This window comes from Varanus komodoensis, unplaced genomic scaffold (genome assembly GCF_004798865.1).
Source record: "Varanus komodoensis strain SLA01 unplaced genomic scaffold, ASM479886v1 scaffold13_3, whole genome shotgun sequence".
NCBI classification, from domain to species: Eukaryota; Metazoa; Chordata; class Lepidosauria; order Squamata; family Varanidae; genus Varanus; species Varanus komodoensis.
The window spans coordinates 14,871,623-14,886,205 of record NW_025335409.1 but is presented as its reverse complement, the minus strand read 5'-3'; the positions used below and the strand labels follow the sequence as shown (position 1 = coordinate 14,886,205).

At 41.0% G+C, this 14,583-nt stretch overlaps 1 protein-coding gene across 2 annotated transcripts in view; it reads left to right on the top strand.

Annotated features, from left to right (window-relative positions):
• Positions 1–14,583, top strand: part of LAMB1 (laminin subunit beta 1) — an 89,189-nt gene that overhangs the window by 49,561 nt on the left and 25,045 nt on the right. For both annotated transcript variants that reach the window (XM_044423292.1, XM_044423293.1), the window contains exons 22-24: positions 693–917; positions 3,726–3,943; positions 5,330–5,426. In XM_044423292.1, coding sequence (XP_044279227.1) covers positions 693–917; positions 3,726–3,943; positions 5,330–5,426 — 540 coding nt within the window. The remainder of the gene's footprint in view (positions 1–692; positions 918–3,725; positions 3,944–5,329; positions 5,427–14,583) is intronic.

Genomic DNA, 14,583 nt, shown 5'->3' with positions numbered 1-14,583 from the left:
GCTGAATGTGACTGGATTGTGACGTGATAGGGAGATTACAACACATTAGTTTTTGAGCTTTATGACACAGGGCTGGATGCTCAGTCTAAGTACTTTGTGGGTTCAGGCACCATATAACCCACAGTCAAAGGCTTGACCATAGGTTGTTGTTGAAATGTGGCTTATTGTGTTGTCTGAACCCAGACTACAGTTTAGAATGCAACAACAAACTATGGGTTCTTTTCACAGTTTGTTCATGGTTAACAACTCACATGTTAATACAGCTGAGTTCAAACAACAACCCATACTCAGTTCCCCAATGTGAGTTATTGTATTGTCTGAATGCAGTCACTGTCTCTTCTTTGGAATGAATCATTCCATGACCTAATAGTAGCTCACTAATGTCCTCCATTTACTATTTCTCTCTGAGGTTTTTCTGTGTCTTGTGTTGTAATTTCTCTGAACACTTCCAATCTTATTTCTTAGCACACTGAGTTTTCTCTTTCTTGCCTTTTCCATGCTTTCCTTTTCAATTAATGATTTATATATCCATGAGGGACTGCAGCTCCAGGTGACAGAGCATGTGGTTTGCATGCAGAAGGTAGAGCTAGAAAAGCATTCTGCTTGAAACCTTGGAGAGCCAGTCAGTGTCAACAATTCTGGGCAAGGCAGTTTCTGATGTGCCTAAGCTCTTTCTTTGTCTTGTTGCACAGGAAGCAGATGTAGCGAATGTGCTTCTGGTTACTTTGGAAATCCTGAAGATGTTGGTGGGAGTTGCCAGCCTTGCCAGTGCAACAACAACATTGACTCAACTGATCCAGAAGCTTGTGACAAGAAGACTGGATTGTGCCTGAAGTGCTTGTATCACACAGAGGGTGAAAACTGCCAACTATGTAAACATGGTTATTATGGGCGGGCTCTTCAACAAGACTGTAGAAGTAAGTGGAAGAAGGACCCTAATGCTGATCTTTGCAAATTTCATTTGTCATCCTTGAAGCTCTAGGGCAAGGCTGGACAGACTTCAGCCCCCCAAATGGGAGTCTGTCCCTTAGATAAAGAAGTGAAAAAAATCTGAACTCAGGAATTTGTTTTGAGTACTAAAAAGGCTCCAGGAATCCACCCCTGCTTACCCCAACCATTCTTCATTTCAGCAGTTTCATTTGGAGGTGGGTGGCATTTTTGTTGTTGCTACTGTTAAACAATTGGAAGTCAGAAATCCTTACTTATTTACTGCTTTTAAGCAGAAAATTTACCAGGAGATCCCAATCTAGAAGCATCCTACACCTGCACTAGAGTAGTTTCTGGTGCTAATGTTGGAAATTCATCAAGCAGAAGGAGAACATAGCACTGAAAATAAATCAAGATAACAGATAACTCAAACCTAGTTTGAAAGGTCAATTGACTGCAGTTTGTGGGCCTTTTGAATTTAACTTAATACCAGAAACCTTATTATAAAAGGTAATCTTTGGTATGCAAATGGAAACATTTTGAAATAGTGGCTCTTAAATGAAAAAGCAGTCCTGCCTAATCCACAGCTTCTGCATATCCTGAAAAGATGAACCTTTTGTGTGAGAGAAGGCTTGTTAGCAGTTCTTGTTTCCTTCTTATCAAGGCAATAGTCCAGGCTCATTCCTGCTGCCCCTTAGGCTTTGGAGGGTGTGGGGGGTTTGTTTACAGAAACATTCCTACTATAGAAAAGAACAGAAGAGGATTTCTAATAAAGCAACAGAGAATATTGTGGTAATTTTATGCTTAACATTTAACAAATTTATTGTGGGATAAGAATTCATGCACTGGACACCTGTCATCAGACAAATGCCAGCATGTACACACGTGAACATGTGTACATGTATTTAAAACAGCCTTCTCCAGCTTGACTACCTTCAAATGGGTTATATTACAGTTCCTATTATCCCCAGATATCATGGTTTTGAGACAGTGGGAGTTGTACTCCATCATACCCAGAGGATGCCAGAGTTGGGTAATCTGACTTGAAAGCAATTCTGTAATTTTAATTTCATACTCTGAAGTGTGGCTTGGAAACGAACATTTAAAAGGAAACATTTAGAAGTACAAACTAACCGCTCAGGGTGTTTAATAATATTTTTAATCAATTTAATCCTAACAATTACCAAAGTAGCTAAGTGGCATTCTCATTTTACACTTTGAGAATGTGTACCAAGAGTCTCTTAGACTGCAAGGCGATCCAACCGGTCAGTCCTAGAGGAGATCAACCCTGACTGCTCTTTAGAAGACCAAATACTAAAGATGAAACTCAGATACTTTGGCCACCTAATGAGAAGGAAGGACTCACTGGAGAAGAGCCTAATGCTGAGAACAATTGAAGGCAAAATAAGAGGGGGACGGCAGAGGATGAGGTGGCTAGATGGAGTCACTGAAGCAGTTGGTGTGAGCTTAAGTGGACTCTGGGGGATGGTGGAGGACAGGAAGGCCTGGAGGAATGTTGTCCATTGGGTCGCGATGGGTCGGACACGACTTCGACTAACAACAACCACCACCATCATCAAGAAATAGTTGCTTACCCTCAGAATTAGTCCATGGCTAAATGCATATCACATAGATTGAAGTCTTGATCTCCTTCGATCCCCTGGAATGAAAGATCTAAAGTAAGTGAGTTTGTTGGAAAAATTAATACTCACAAATGAGGTGAGTATTTTAAGTGGTATAGTGGATAAGAGTGCCAGATTGGGATTCAGGAGATCTGGGCAATGGAGCTCACTAAATGACTGGGCCAGTTACTAACTTACCTCATAGTTTTCTTGTTAGAATAAACTGGGGACAGGGAGAAACTTGTAAGTTGTCTTGGGTTCCTTACTGAAAGAACAAAAGCTGGATGTAAATGTAAAAATAATAATTTGAGTGACACAGATGTATATTCAGGCGTGCGTCACTGGGTGGCTCTGATAATGAAACCCATCTTGGTCCTCTGGAATAAAATGTGGGAAAGAATGGAAACCAAAACTATGGCCTGTAGGCAATAAATTTACCTTGCTCTGACATATATTGACAAAGTGAGAGATGTTTCAGATGCTACTTAAGCTTCTATGTTTGGACCAGGGAAATGACTGAAATGCAGCCCAGCAGCTACAGACCATTTTTGTCTGTCTGATGGAGACTTCTTTTTTCTTCTTTTTTCTAGCTAGAAATTCATTTTGGGAAAGAGTTCAAAGTAGGGCCTCATATAATATCATATAACACTGTCCAGAAACTTGCCCCATTTCTAGGGCTTTTTGAAAATATTTGGATGGCTATAGAGTAGAAATGGAAAACATGACTCCTTGAAATGTTGCTATAACTATAACTCCTATCTGATATCTTTCATGATTGGTTTTGCTGGCTAGGGCTGATGGGATGGCTACATGTTTATTTGTTATATTTTTTCCTTCAAGGTACTCAAGGCTTCTTACATAATCCTCTTCCTCTTCTCAACAGCCCTGTGAGCTAGGGTAGGCTGAAAGTAAGTGACTGTTCCAAAGTCATCCAGTGAGCTTGCAAATGAGTGGGGACTAGAACTCAGATTTCCTGGATCTCAGGCCAACCAGTATACTCTAACCAGTATACTACATTGGCCCTCTCCATCCATGTTTTCCAAGTTTTCCTTGTTCAGTTGTGATTACTTTCTTGCAGCAAGCTGTTATATACATTTGTTATGGTTTCCAGTTTGTTGACATACTTCTTACGTATTCATGCTGCAGCATATCACCCTGTCCTCTCTTCCATTCCAGAGTGTGTCTGCAATTACTTGGGAACAGTTCGTGAACGTTGCAATGACACTGAAGACTGTGAGTGTGAGAAAGAAACGGGTCAGTGTGAATGCCTTCCCAATGTGATTGGACAGAGCTGCGACCACTGTGCCCCAAACACATGGAGACTGGCCAGTGGGACTGGGTGTGAACCATGTGACTGTGCCACTGAACGTTCCTTTGGCTCATCTTGCAATGAGGTAAGAAGCCTTTCTTGTTGCTGTAGATGATTCAAGGTTAGCTCTGGCTGTTTGAGAGTTCTCAGATGAATGTCTAGATATAATTAATAGTTTCTCCTCCCATTTGGCTTGGACATAATCAGATTACTATTAAATGTCCTGTACTTCACCTTTCCTATAGCTGACAAAAATGCTAGCCAGCCAAGTGTGGTACATAGCACCCTGTACTCCTGTTAGCTGAATGAAGCTACATATAGGTGACTACTAATCCACGCCTCACATTGTAATAAAGGAATAGTTAGTGCTAGTGACAGCCCTGGTAGTTGTTTACATTCCCAACACACGAAGGTGGTATCAAGAACTTAAATGCATGCAGGCATTAATGCAAAAGAAATAAACCAATTTCAATATAAGCCACAATCATATATGGTTTACAAATAATACAAATAAAAATAAACGTCATGAAAACTAATGCTAAAACAATACAAAAAGTGTTCAGAATCTTTTCCCTCCCCCACCACAGCATGCACAAGGTAGAGGGTGGGCCAAATTGTATGTTGAAAAGGTTTTTTAAATAATGATATGTTTTTATACATGAAATAATATGTATCTTGGTATGCCCTATGGAAACTTGATAGACTGTTAATGCTAAAGGCCATAGTAAGGCTACCTAAACTGTTCTGTTTCTTGAGCCTGATAGGAAATACAAACAATGGTTCTGTTGTTTTGTCATTTTTTTGTAAGAATATGACAGTTACAGTGAATTTTCCATCATACAGAAAGGACAAAATCTGTATGGAAAATAAGATTGCATATTACAGACCAAACTAAATATGGTGTAGGAGATCCAAGAATAGGATTTTCCACATTTTCAAAAAGATTAGTAGCAAGTGGAGGTGAGAGAAGAAATTCAAATCAGCTTGTGACACTGTAACCCTTGCTTCTGCACCATTCTTTTCAGTGAAAACCTGAAAACCACATATACACAGAGGAAGCTGCTGTTTGCCCTGTGGGGCAAAACATTAGTGCCTGTCTCCTTCCATGGAGAAAACAGGATCAAGGTGGGACAGTTTTCCAGAGGGAAATTAGTGCTGGGAAAAATGTTCTCCTGCCTTTTCTGTTCTATGTCATAGATCTGGTTCACAGGAACCATCAGCCCATGCTTAGCAAATCAATCTGAATTTCCAGTTAACCTTGGAAAAGCTATAAGCTTTACTTACAACCTCCTGCATAGTATATTAGTTTGGCCTTAATGTTGATAGCACCCAATTACATTTGTAGTTCTTCAGACATTTAATTTAGCCATCTGAGAGATAATTGTGATCACTCAATAAATTGTTTGTGTTCAGTTCATTTAGTAAATGCATCCTATTTAGTACATTTTATTGCATTTCTTTGAATTAACAGTTTTCCGGGCAGTGCCAATGCATGCCAGGGTTTGGAGGACGCACCTGTAATGAATGTCAGGAGCTTTTCTGGGGTGATCCTGGTGTGAACTGCCAAGGTGAGCATATTATTTTAATTATCAATATGCAATATTATTGCTCTTTTGAAAGGGCACTTCCAAATGGCTAATATTCGTATGTTTCTGATATTGTAACTATTGCTGGGAGCCTGATGGCTGTAGATAATTTGCTATATTATGTGTGTGTGTGTAGAAGGAAACAAAGCAGCATTCATACTGCTAAGATGCAAAGAACTGGATACAAGAGAACAAAAATCTACAGTGCATTCATTAACTTCTTTCTTAGTGTTGCAATATTTGTTACTATACAGTACTTAACAAGAAACTCACTGATCTTGGCCGGCTTTTTTGATGTACTATTTTAGTGAAACAAAATTTAATTTGGTTAAGAGTTAACAAAGTAGAAATTTGCTGCTTTGTGACAGAAATCGTTAATTTAGATATGAACTATTCACATAGTATTTCTTTTCTTGACTTTTCCATACTGTTACTAAAATGTTATAAGATTATTTTCAAGTTTCTAAAAGTGAATATTGCTTTTATTTAGTTTGTCTTTTATAGTCAATCTTTGCCACTTTTTTTGAAAGGTGTTATTTCCCAACAAATATAACAAGTATATATAAGAATGGAAAAGAGCAATACACAAGAAAACAAAGGCTCCTCATAGTACTCAGTCCTGTAGCCTATGCCGTGCTGCATGTAAGCCTCAGAACTTGGAGGCTTATGTTCATCTTGTCATGTAAAAACAGTGGTACATGGCAATTGCTGCTGCTAGTCCTCATGCCATATGATTTCTCTAAATAGTTATTTTTGGGCCAGAGACAGGGGTGGGCACCACTAGGAATTTAGTAAGTCCTTGGCCTCAGGCTCCTCCCTGCCCTGCCATGCCTCTTTCCCTTGCTCTGAAGCCCAGTAATTACCTCATTGCAGAAAACTAGTGTGGTTCTTTCCACCCCTGTTGTGTTGGAGGTGGGGACAGACAATTGTCTTTCAACGTCTCAGCTCTAAACTGCAGGATCTCAGAGCTGAGACACAGATACCAAGGCTTGCTGCCCCTTATACACATAATGCTTAACCATGGTTTAATGTTGTATCTAATTTGGGCCCAGCAACATCCTTGAAGGCTCAAAGAGTCAAATACTAATTTGACACTGTGTGTGTGTGTTTACATGAGCTGAGCTGAGCTGTCAAGGACAGGCTATTTTGAAGAGCATTCATTCATAGGGTATCCTTAAGTCAGAGACTGCTTAGCAGCACATAAGAACTACAGATATATACACACAATTAGATTGTGCCACTATGATTTAAAATGTTATAACTCTTATTTATATATTTATTTATTTATATTGTGATTTATATCCTGCCTTTTTCCTACAAAGGACTCAAGGCAGCTTACATTATCTCTCTTCCTCCATCTTATCCCCACAACAACAACCCTGTGAGGTAGGTTGGGCTGAGAGTCTGTGACTGGCCCAAAGTCACCCAGTTTGCTCCATGGCTGAGCGGGGACTAGAACCCAGATCCTCTGAGTCCCAGCCCCATGCTCTTAACCACTACACCACACTGGCTCTTCCAGAAATGCTTGTAAAAGTGGTGTTAGTAAAATCAATTTCAATGAAGATATTTTTCCTGCAAGAATATATTCCCATCATACATGAACATTGCATGCAGGATTAGTAAATAAGGGAATTAGTAGACTGAGCATAACAGTTTCCTGTTTTGGTGCTACTTCACACTGTAGGCAATATAATTGTCATGGGTGGAATGTCCCTTTGGTCATGGAAAAAGCAAACTATTCTTGATTAGTTATGTTCAGAAAGTTAAATTAACTATGCTAGTTGTAGTTATAAACATGTGTGATTATGGAATGAAACTTCAAGAACTTTCCAGAACAGAACAAATTGTAGTTTGTGTGTGTATTTAAATAAGATTTAACCTGGCCATTTTGCCTCTTAAATTAAAAACAGGTGATGTCTCTTCTATCTGTCATGTGAATGGAGAACGTTTATATATTGAAACACATCTTAAATAAACATGAATGCCTCTTGCATTACTAAAGTTACTCAGTGTCTGGTAGATGGCTGATTAGAAGTTTCCTTCTAAGAGAAATAGTTCATTACTTTGCTTAGGTATTTAAAGCCCTGGTATTTCTCTTCAAGTGCTTGGGGAAAGGGAGCCACATACCTTCCCTCCTACATTTTACAGATGAAAATAGGATGAGTTCTTTTGAATGTATCACATCCCTATATTCTAACACCAAGGATGGCTGCTTGAATCTACCCTGCTGAAGGTCTGCTTTGCCTTTGTGTGCTGCTCCCTGTATTCATTTACTCAGCTGTAGTCTATCCTACAGTAATTTTTGAAGCAGGGGAAATAGTAAAGTGACCATAACACTTTCCTTCTGTAAGCATTTTAACAGAATGTTTATAGCTCTGCTTGGGTTTAGTTGACATTACAGAATAGTACCAATGTAAACACATCCAGCAGGAGTTTGCTGTCTGGATAGGCAGCTATGAAAGTATTGAAGAAAAGTTAATGTACTTCAATACAGGCTAACAACATTTTTAAAGATACATTTCCAAACATGCATTGCTTTATTAGGAACAACTACCTGGTAAATACAGATAGGTTGGAACATACAGAATGGGAATTTATTTTTGATAGCATTTTCCATCATAGTGGTTAATATCACCAAGACCCCACAGGTTGGTTGATACCCTCCAGACAGATAAGACTTCATCACCATATGTTGGCAAGAGCATGGCTTTTGCTATCACTTGGGTGTTAATTTGCTTCTGATTATCATACAAAAACTAGGAGGGCTTCATAATGATAATTAAGTAGATTTTTAATGCATTCTTTTAAACAAATAAGCAGATCCCTGTGTATTCAGCTGTGCATGCTGCCAGTGCAGGGCCCAGAGGTGCATTTGGCGTCTTGAAGAACTTAACTTTCAAAAATAAAAAAATAAATGCATGGAATTCTTTGGCATTCTTTGGCATTGTCACAGCTGCTAAAGGTCACAGAAAGCCTCTATACACCTTCCTACATGGTTTGAATATTTTGATTATAATAAACCCTCAGGTATTCTTCAAGTTTGTTTTTTAAATACAGGAGGAGGGGGACATGCTAGCCCCATGACCCTCCATCATCACTCTCACCATGCTCTGTATGTGGAGGGTGACTTTGTGAAGAGAAGAGCCTGTAATTGCAGAGGGGGCTCTCCACTTGATCTGGCTCACTGATTATATATGTAACAAGAATGCCTATATAGGGGCATTAATCCATTTGATTTGGAGTTGATCAAAAACTAATTCCACTAAATATCCTTTCAGTTTTTGAGAAAGTCTGTCTGTGCAAAGGCCAAAAATAAAAATCTAGAGGTTTCTTCCTGGGGAAAGGCTGTTTTCCTGATGCAGTTTTTTGTTTGGTTGGTCTTGTATTTATTTGTATATATATCACTTCTGCTGTTATTTCTACATGTAATATATATTTTAACTTAAGTCAACAAATGTTGATAATGAACACATGTTGCTAATGTAGCTATTATTGCTGCAGTAGCACTTCAATACATTTCACAAAAAAGGGTGCCAAAAACTAAACTAAACTAAATCCTTCCTCAAGAAGGGATGATTTCTTGAATCTGGGTGTTTAGAAACTGCATTCTCTCCCCACCCCCACCCGCAAAAAAGCAAATAAATAAAACCCAGTAACAGTTAAAAGGCATAAAAAAAGTTTTTTTTTCTTTTTTTGGGGGTTTTTTTGTGGGGTGGTGTTGGCATCACTCATAGAAGGGATTAGCAGATACTTAGCATATAAAAACAAGTAATGCTTAATGGATAATCCTGGAATCAGGTCAGAATTCCACATCTTTAAGAAGGACTGACTTTGTTGTAAGAGTCCGAATCCACAGATTTGCCTCTCCTTCTTGGAAGAGTATGCCTCAGACAATAATACTGCTAATTCAGAGATTTAATTCTACAATTGGGCATATTGCCAAGAACTTCCAGAGTATTGTGTGTAGATACAATAGGTGCACATGTCTGTGCTTACCATAACGTAAGATATAGCTACGACTTGCCATATATTCGCTGTTGAACTAAAAACCTCAAGAACAGGAAGAACAAATGGGGGAAGCGTTAATGGTTTTTCTTTTCTGACATTAATAGTTACTGTAGTTAGGACATGAAAATTATCACAGCACCCAGCACTTTAATAAAAGTACATGTAGGTGTGTCTTAAAGCTTCCTATGATCTGAGATTTCTTGTGGTTAGGTAACATTCAAGCTGACTAACAGGTAATGTTTGTGATCCTGCAACCATGGTTAGAAGCTTGAGAACATACTCACATACTTTCCCTTCCCTCCTCACAAGCACATGTGCTGAGAAAACAGATTTCTTTAAGTTTCCAAGCCTGGTTGGGAAAGCAAGGACAAACCATACTTGCTGGTGTAACAGCAAATTTTACATTTGGAAAGAAGCATTTGTGAGGAAGCCTCATTTAGGTTGCATTTTATACAATTTAGACCCATGGTCAAGTTGGAATATTATGTATAGAAAGTACCCTGATACATCTGTCCAACCTTTTAAAAAAGCTTTAATTTTAAAAAAGATTTTACTAAGTTCTGTGTATAGCTTTTTCTATTATTGAATTACTGTTAGAGTAGTCTGTTCATATTTTTATATTCAAATTGGGGTAATTTGAACTTAACACTGTTAGTTCTTAGCTTAACTCAAGGCTGTTTATCCAGCAATTAACTCACCAGGCATGTGACCTGGCAGACTGTGGGCTAATTAACCCACAATTTGCGTCCCTTAGGTGCAAACAAATAGAAAGACTTTGACTGTTGATTCAAAGACAAGACTTTTAGTCTTGCTTGAGAAACTTAACCATCTCAGTTGTATCATTATTTCCCATAGGAAAGGATTCCTACTTCTACCAATTAAAGTATTTAAAGAGAACCAAACAGTAATAGTCACTGAAAATGTTAAATATTTAATTATAAATGTTTTCTCTGCAACAAAATTTCTCATCTTTTCTTTTTAACTTAATGCTTTATTTACTGCTTAAAAGGACACAGCTAATGACTTCTAAAGCACCCAGCACCAATTCATTCTGAGCTTTCCTTCGTCTGCCCCCTTTGAAACATGCTCTTCCCTGCACAAGTCTGATACAGGAATATTTGTCATTCTCTCCCACTCCTTCTTTCATGTACCCTCAGCTAATCTAAAATTCATTGCTTGTGGGTGACTCTGAGATAAGAGACCAGATCCAGATAAACTTGAGTTGGTTTTGCATAAACATTGTTATCACTCTCTTTTTTACCTATCCTTAAGTTGTTAGCCCAGTTATCAACACTTATTTGTGTCTCTTCTTCAGTAAAGAGTAGATAATAAAAACACATGAACTTTGCTATGGCATATATTTTCATGTGTGAGTACAGCTCTTTTGTATCTAAAATAGCATGTATTCATATATCTTTATCAGTGGACTGTGGCACACTATTATCAAGCAGGGGCTAGGTTATGCTGGTTCTATTTTGGGTGAATCACCAGTTGGAATTAAGATTGCTGGGAGAAATAACAACTTCAGATATGCAGATGATACCACTCTAATAGCAGAAAGTGAAGAGGAACTAAAGAGCCTCTTGATGCGGGTGAAGGAGGAGAGTGCAAAAGTTGGCTTGAAACTCAACATTAAGAAAACTAAGATCATGGCATCCGGTCCTCTCACTTCCTGGCAAATAGATGGGGAAGAAATGGAGGTAGTGACAGATTTTATTTTCCTGGGCTGCAAGATCACTGCAGACAGGGACTGCAGCCAAGAAATTAAAAGACAGTTGCTCTTTGGGAGGAAAGCTATGGCAAATCTAGACAGCATATTAAAAGCAGAGACATCACCCTGCTGACAAAAGTGCGTATAGTCAAGGCTATGGTTTTCCCAGTTGCAATGTATGGCTGTGAAAGCTGGACCATAAGGAAGGCTGAGCGCCAAAGGATTGAGGCCTTTGAATTACGGTGCTGGAGGAGACTCCTGCGAGTCCCTTGGACCGCAAGGCGATCCAGCTGGTCAGTCCTAGAGGAGATCAACCCTGGCTGCTCTTTAGAAGGCCAGATCCTGAAGATGAAACACAAATACTTTGGCCACCTAATGAGAAGGAAGGACTCCCTGGAGAAGAGCCTAATGCTGGGAACAACAGATGGCAAAAGAAGAAAGGGACGGCAGAAGATGAGGTGGTTAGATGGAGTCACTGAAGCAGTTGGTATGAGCTTAAGTGGACTCCGGGGGATGGTGGAGGACAGGAAGGCCTGGAGGAAGGTTGTCCATGGGGTCGCGATGGGTCGGACACGACTTTGCGACTAACAACAAAAAACAACTTTGGGTGCCCCCATCAGACCTGTAACTTGCCTAGGGAGCCATGTGGCTGATGAGGCAGGATAAAAATATAATAATAAATAAGACCAGACTATGCTGTTCTATTGCCAGTTGCAAATGTATCCCTAGAGAAAATGCATTCATGTTTAAGAACTGTATCTCTGTTTATGCATTTAATGTTTATGCATTTTTTAAAAATCTAAAACCTATGCCAAAATAACACAACTTTTAAATAATATAAGCAAATTTGAATATGTTTGTATTTCTCATTCTGCTGCCTCTAGTAAGTGGAATAAGTTTTTCAGAATTATTCTGCATCTTCCTTTAATATCCTGGAAGATAGGTTTCAGAGATGTTTTTCCCCATTTTCAAAACACTGTAACTCCCACTGCTATTCCCACAATATAGTTATATAATAGTGTGGTTTTCTTAGTATTTTTCTAAAACTGTGTAGCACCAGTGAAGGCTGGCAGGTGGGAGGGGAGATTTCCTTGATCTCTTTCTGACTACTGAAATGTATCTCCCAGCCCCCCAGCCCCAAATCTTAATAGCATACAAGGCTCCTATTCAAAACTGGCTGGTGCCTTCTCTTTTGGCCACAAGTATACACTGCAACATTTTGTACCATGTTCCACTTTTTAAGCACTTGTGGTTACAACAAAGTGTAGAAGACAAGAAAGCATTTCAGAGAAAGGAGAGGAGAAATACAGAAGTTCACAGCATTTTCCTGATTTCCAAGCCATGTTTGAGAGATCAGAAGTTCTTCGTTGTGGCCTCTGTGCATCACACATATCGGTTGCTGCGCCTGCGCAGTGCCTAGGCTGGAAGATTAGAAAGCTAACGGTTTTTGGCGGGAAAACTCTGCTCCCCTCCCCCTTTGTGGTATAAATAGAGCGGAGTGTCCGCCGTTTTACTCAGTCTTTGCGACCGCCGTTCACTGTCCCTCGTGCCTGTTCATCTCTCGCTATAGATCTGTGCCTCTTTGTTGTTTTTTCTCAAAAACCTTAAACTCCTCTTGCTCCAAGTTTGTTCTTCTTCCCGATTCTGTCCATTTCTTCTTAAATTCTCTTCTCTCTATATATATTAAACAAAAACAAAAATATTATCTTACCCTCTATACTGTCCTCTTTTCTTCATTTTTCCGCGATGGCTCAGCGGGTGGCATTCCGCAAATGTATTGAATGTGGATCTAAATGTCGCCGGCCAATCCACATGATCTATGCCTCCTCTGCCTTGGCAAGGGGCATAGGACCAACAAATGCGGTCATTGCTTGGCGTTTACCAAGCAGGTGTGGAAAAACAGGGAGAATCGTCTCAGGAAGCTCCTATGGGATCAGACATTAATGCAGTCTGACCAACTGCTCCTACGGCCTGGTTCCTCTTCGTCCGCGCCTCCTCAGCACTCTTCCTCCACCGTGAGTGCTCCGGCGAAGCATCCTTCCTCGACCTCTGCCAATCCTCCACAGCGTCCTTCGGACGAAGGCACCACTTCTATGGAGGCTCAGTCACTGCCTTCTCCCCCGGCTAAGAAATGGGAGAAGCGCAAGCATACCGGTCTGGATAAATCTTCCACCCATAAGAAGTTGAGGAAGGAGAAGGTGGATAAGCCTGCTCGCAAGTGCAAGAAACCTGATTGCCCAAAACACCGGGGCTCAGGTTCATTGGGCTTTTCGGTACCGACGGCCACCACGGTACCAACCCCCTCGGAACCGGCCCTGCAACTCGTTATGCAGGTGACTCCACCGGGATCCCCCAGGCCAACCGCTCGGCCTGAGAGTGTGCCTCCCCAGCAACAGGAGGAGCCACTTCGGGAGTTCATCTCTGATGGCTAGATCAGAGACTCCCCGCCGAGGGACCACTTGCCAACACCTATGCCACCAACTGAACCTCATATGGCCTCACCATTACCTCCCAGGCGTTGCAGCCTTTCATCCGAACATCGAGATGAGAGTTGGTTGATCCCAGGATATGGTGCTCCCCCCGGCTGGGGTGGTTACCAGCCATATCCCTATTTTCCTCGGGATCATAAATCACCATCGGTCCCGAGGGACGTACCATCCACCTCCAGGCGTACGGAGACGAGGCACCCAACCTCCCTTGAAACCTCCTCAAGCGAAAACCAGTCGCGTTACGTGGAAGACTCCGAGGATTTGGAGGTCGACTCCACATCCCCTGATGTGGCTGTCACGTACCAAGGGCCTGCTTCACCCAAGGAACCGCATGTCTCTTTCATAGAGCTCCTGTCCCGCTTAGTTCGTTCGCTTGAAATCGAAGCTCATCAACAGCCAGGCCCCTCCACAGATCGCTTCTATGACGTCGTTCGGGGAGAGCAGTCTGCATCCATAGCTCTGCTGCTTATAACTACACTGCGCCAGGCTATGGTCCAACCCTGGGACCCACCGGCCCAACCACAAGTGACCTCCTTCAGATATGAGGCTATGTATAGAGTTCGGGACGATGACATTCCCTTCCTGCTCCATCACCCAAAACCGAACTCTCTTGTGGTTGAATCCTCCCAGGGCAGGGAGTCCAGGGGACATACCGCTCCTCGTGACAAGGAAGGGAGGAAAATTGATATGCTTGCGCGCCGAGTCTATGCGGCCTCTGGACTCGGCGTGCGCATATCGAACTACGAAGTGACACTGGCACGTTACCAGTACTTTATCATGCAGAAGGTGGATAATGTCGCTTCCTCCCTTCCAGACCACCAAGCGGACCTTGCCAGGGTTTTCATTAAGGAGGTGATGCAGCTGGTGACACCAGTTCTCCGTCAGCTTCACTGGCTCCCCATTGAAGTCCGGGCCCAATTCAAGGTGTTGG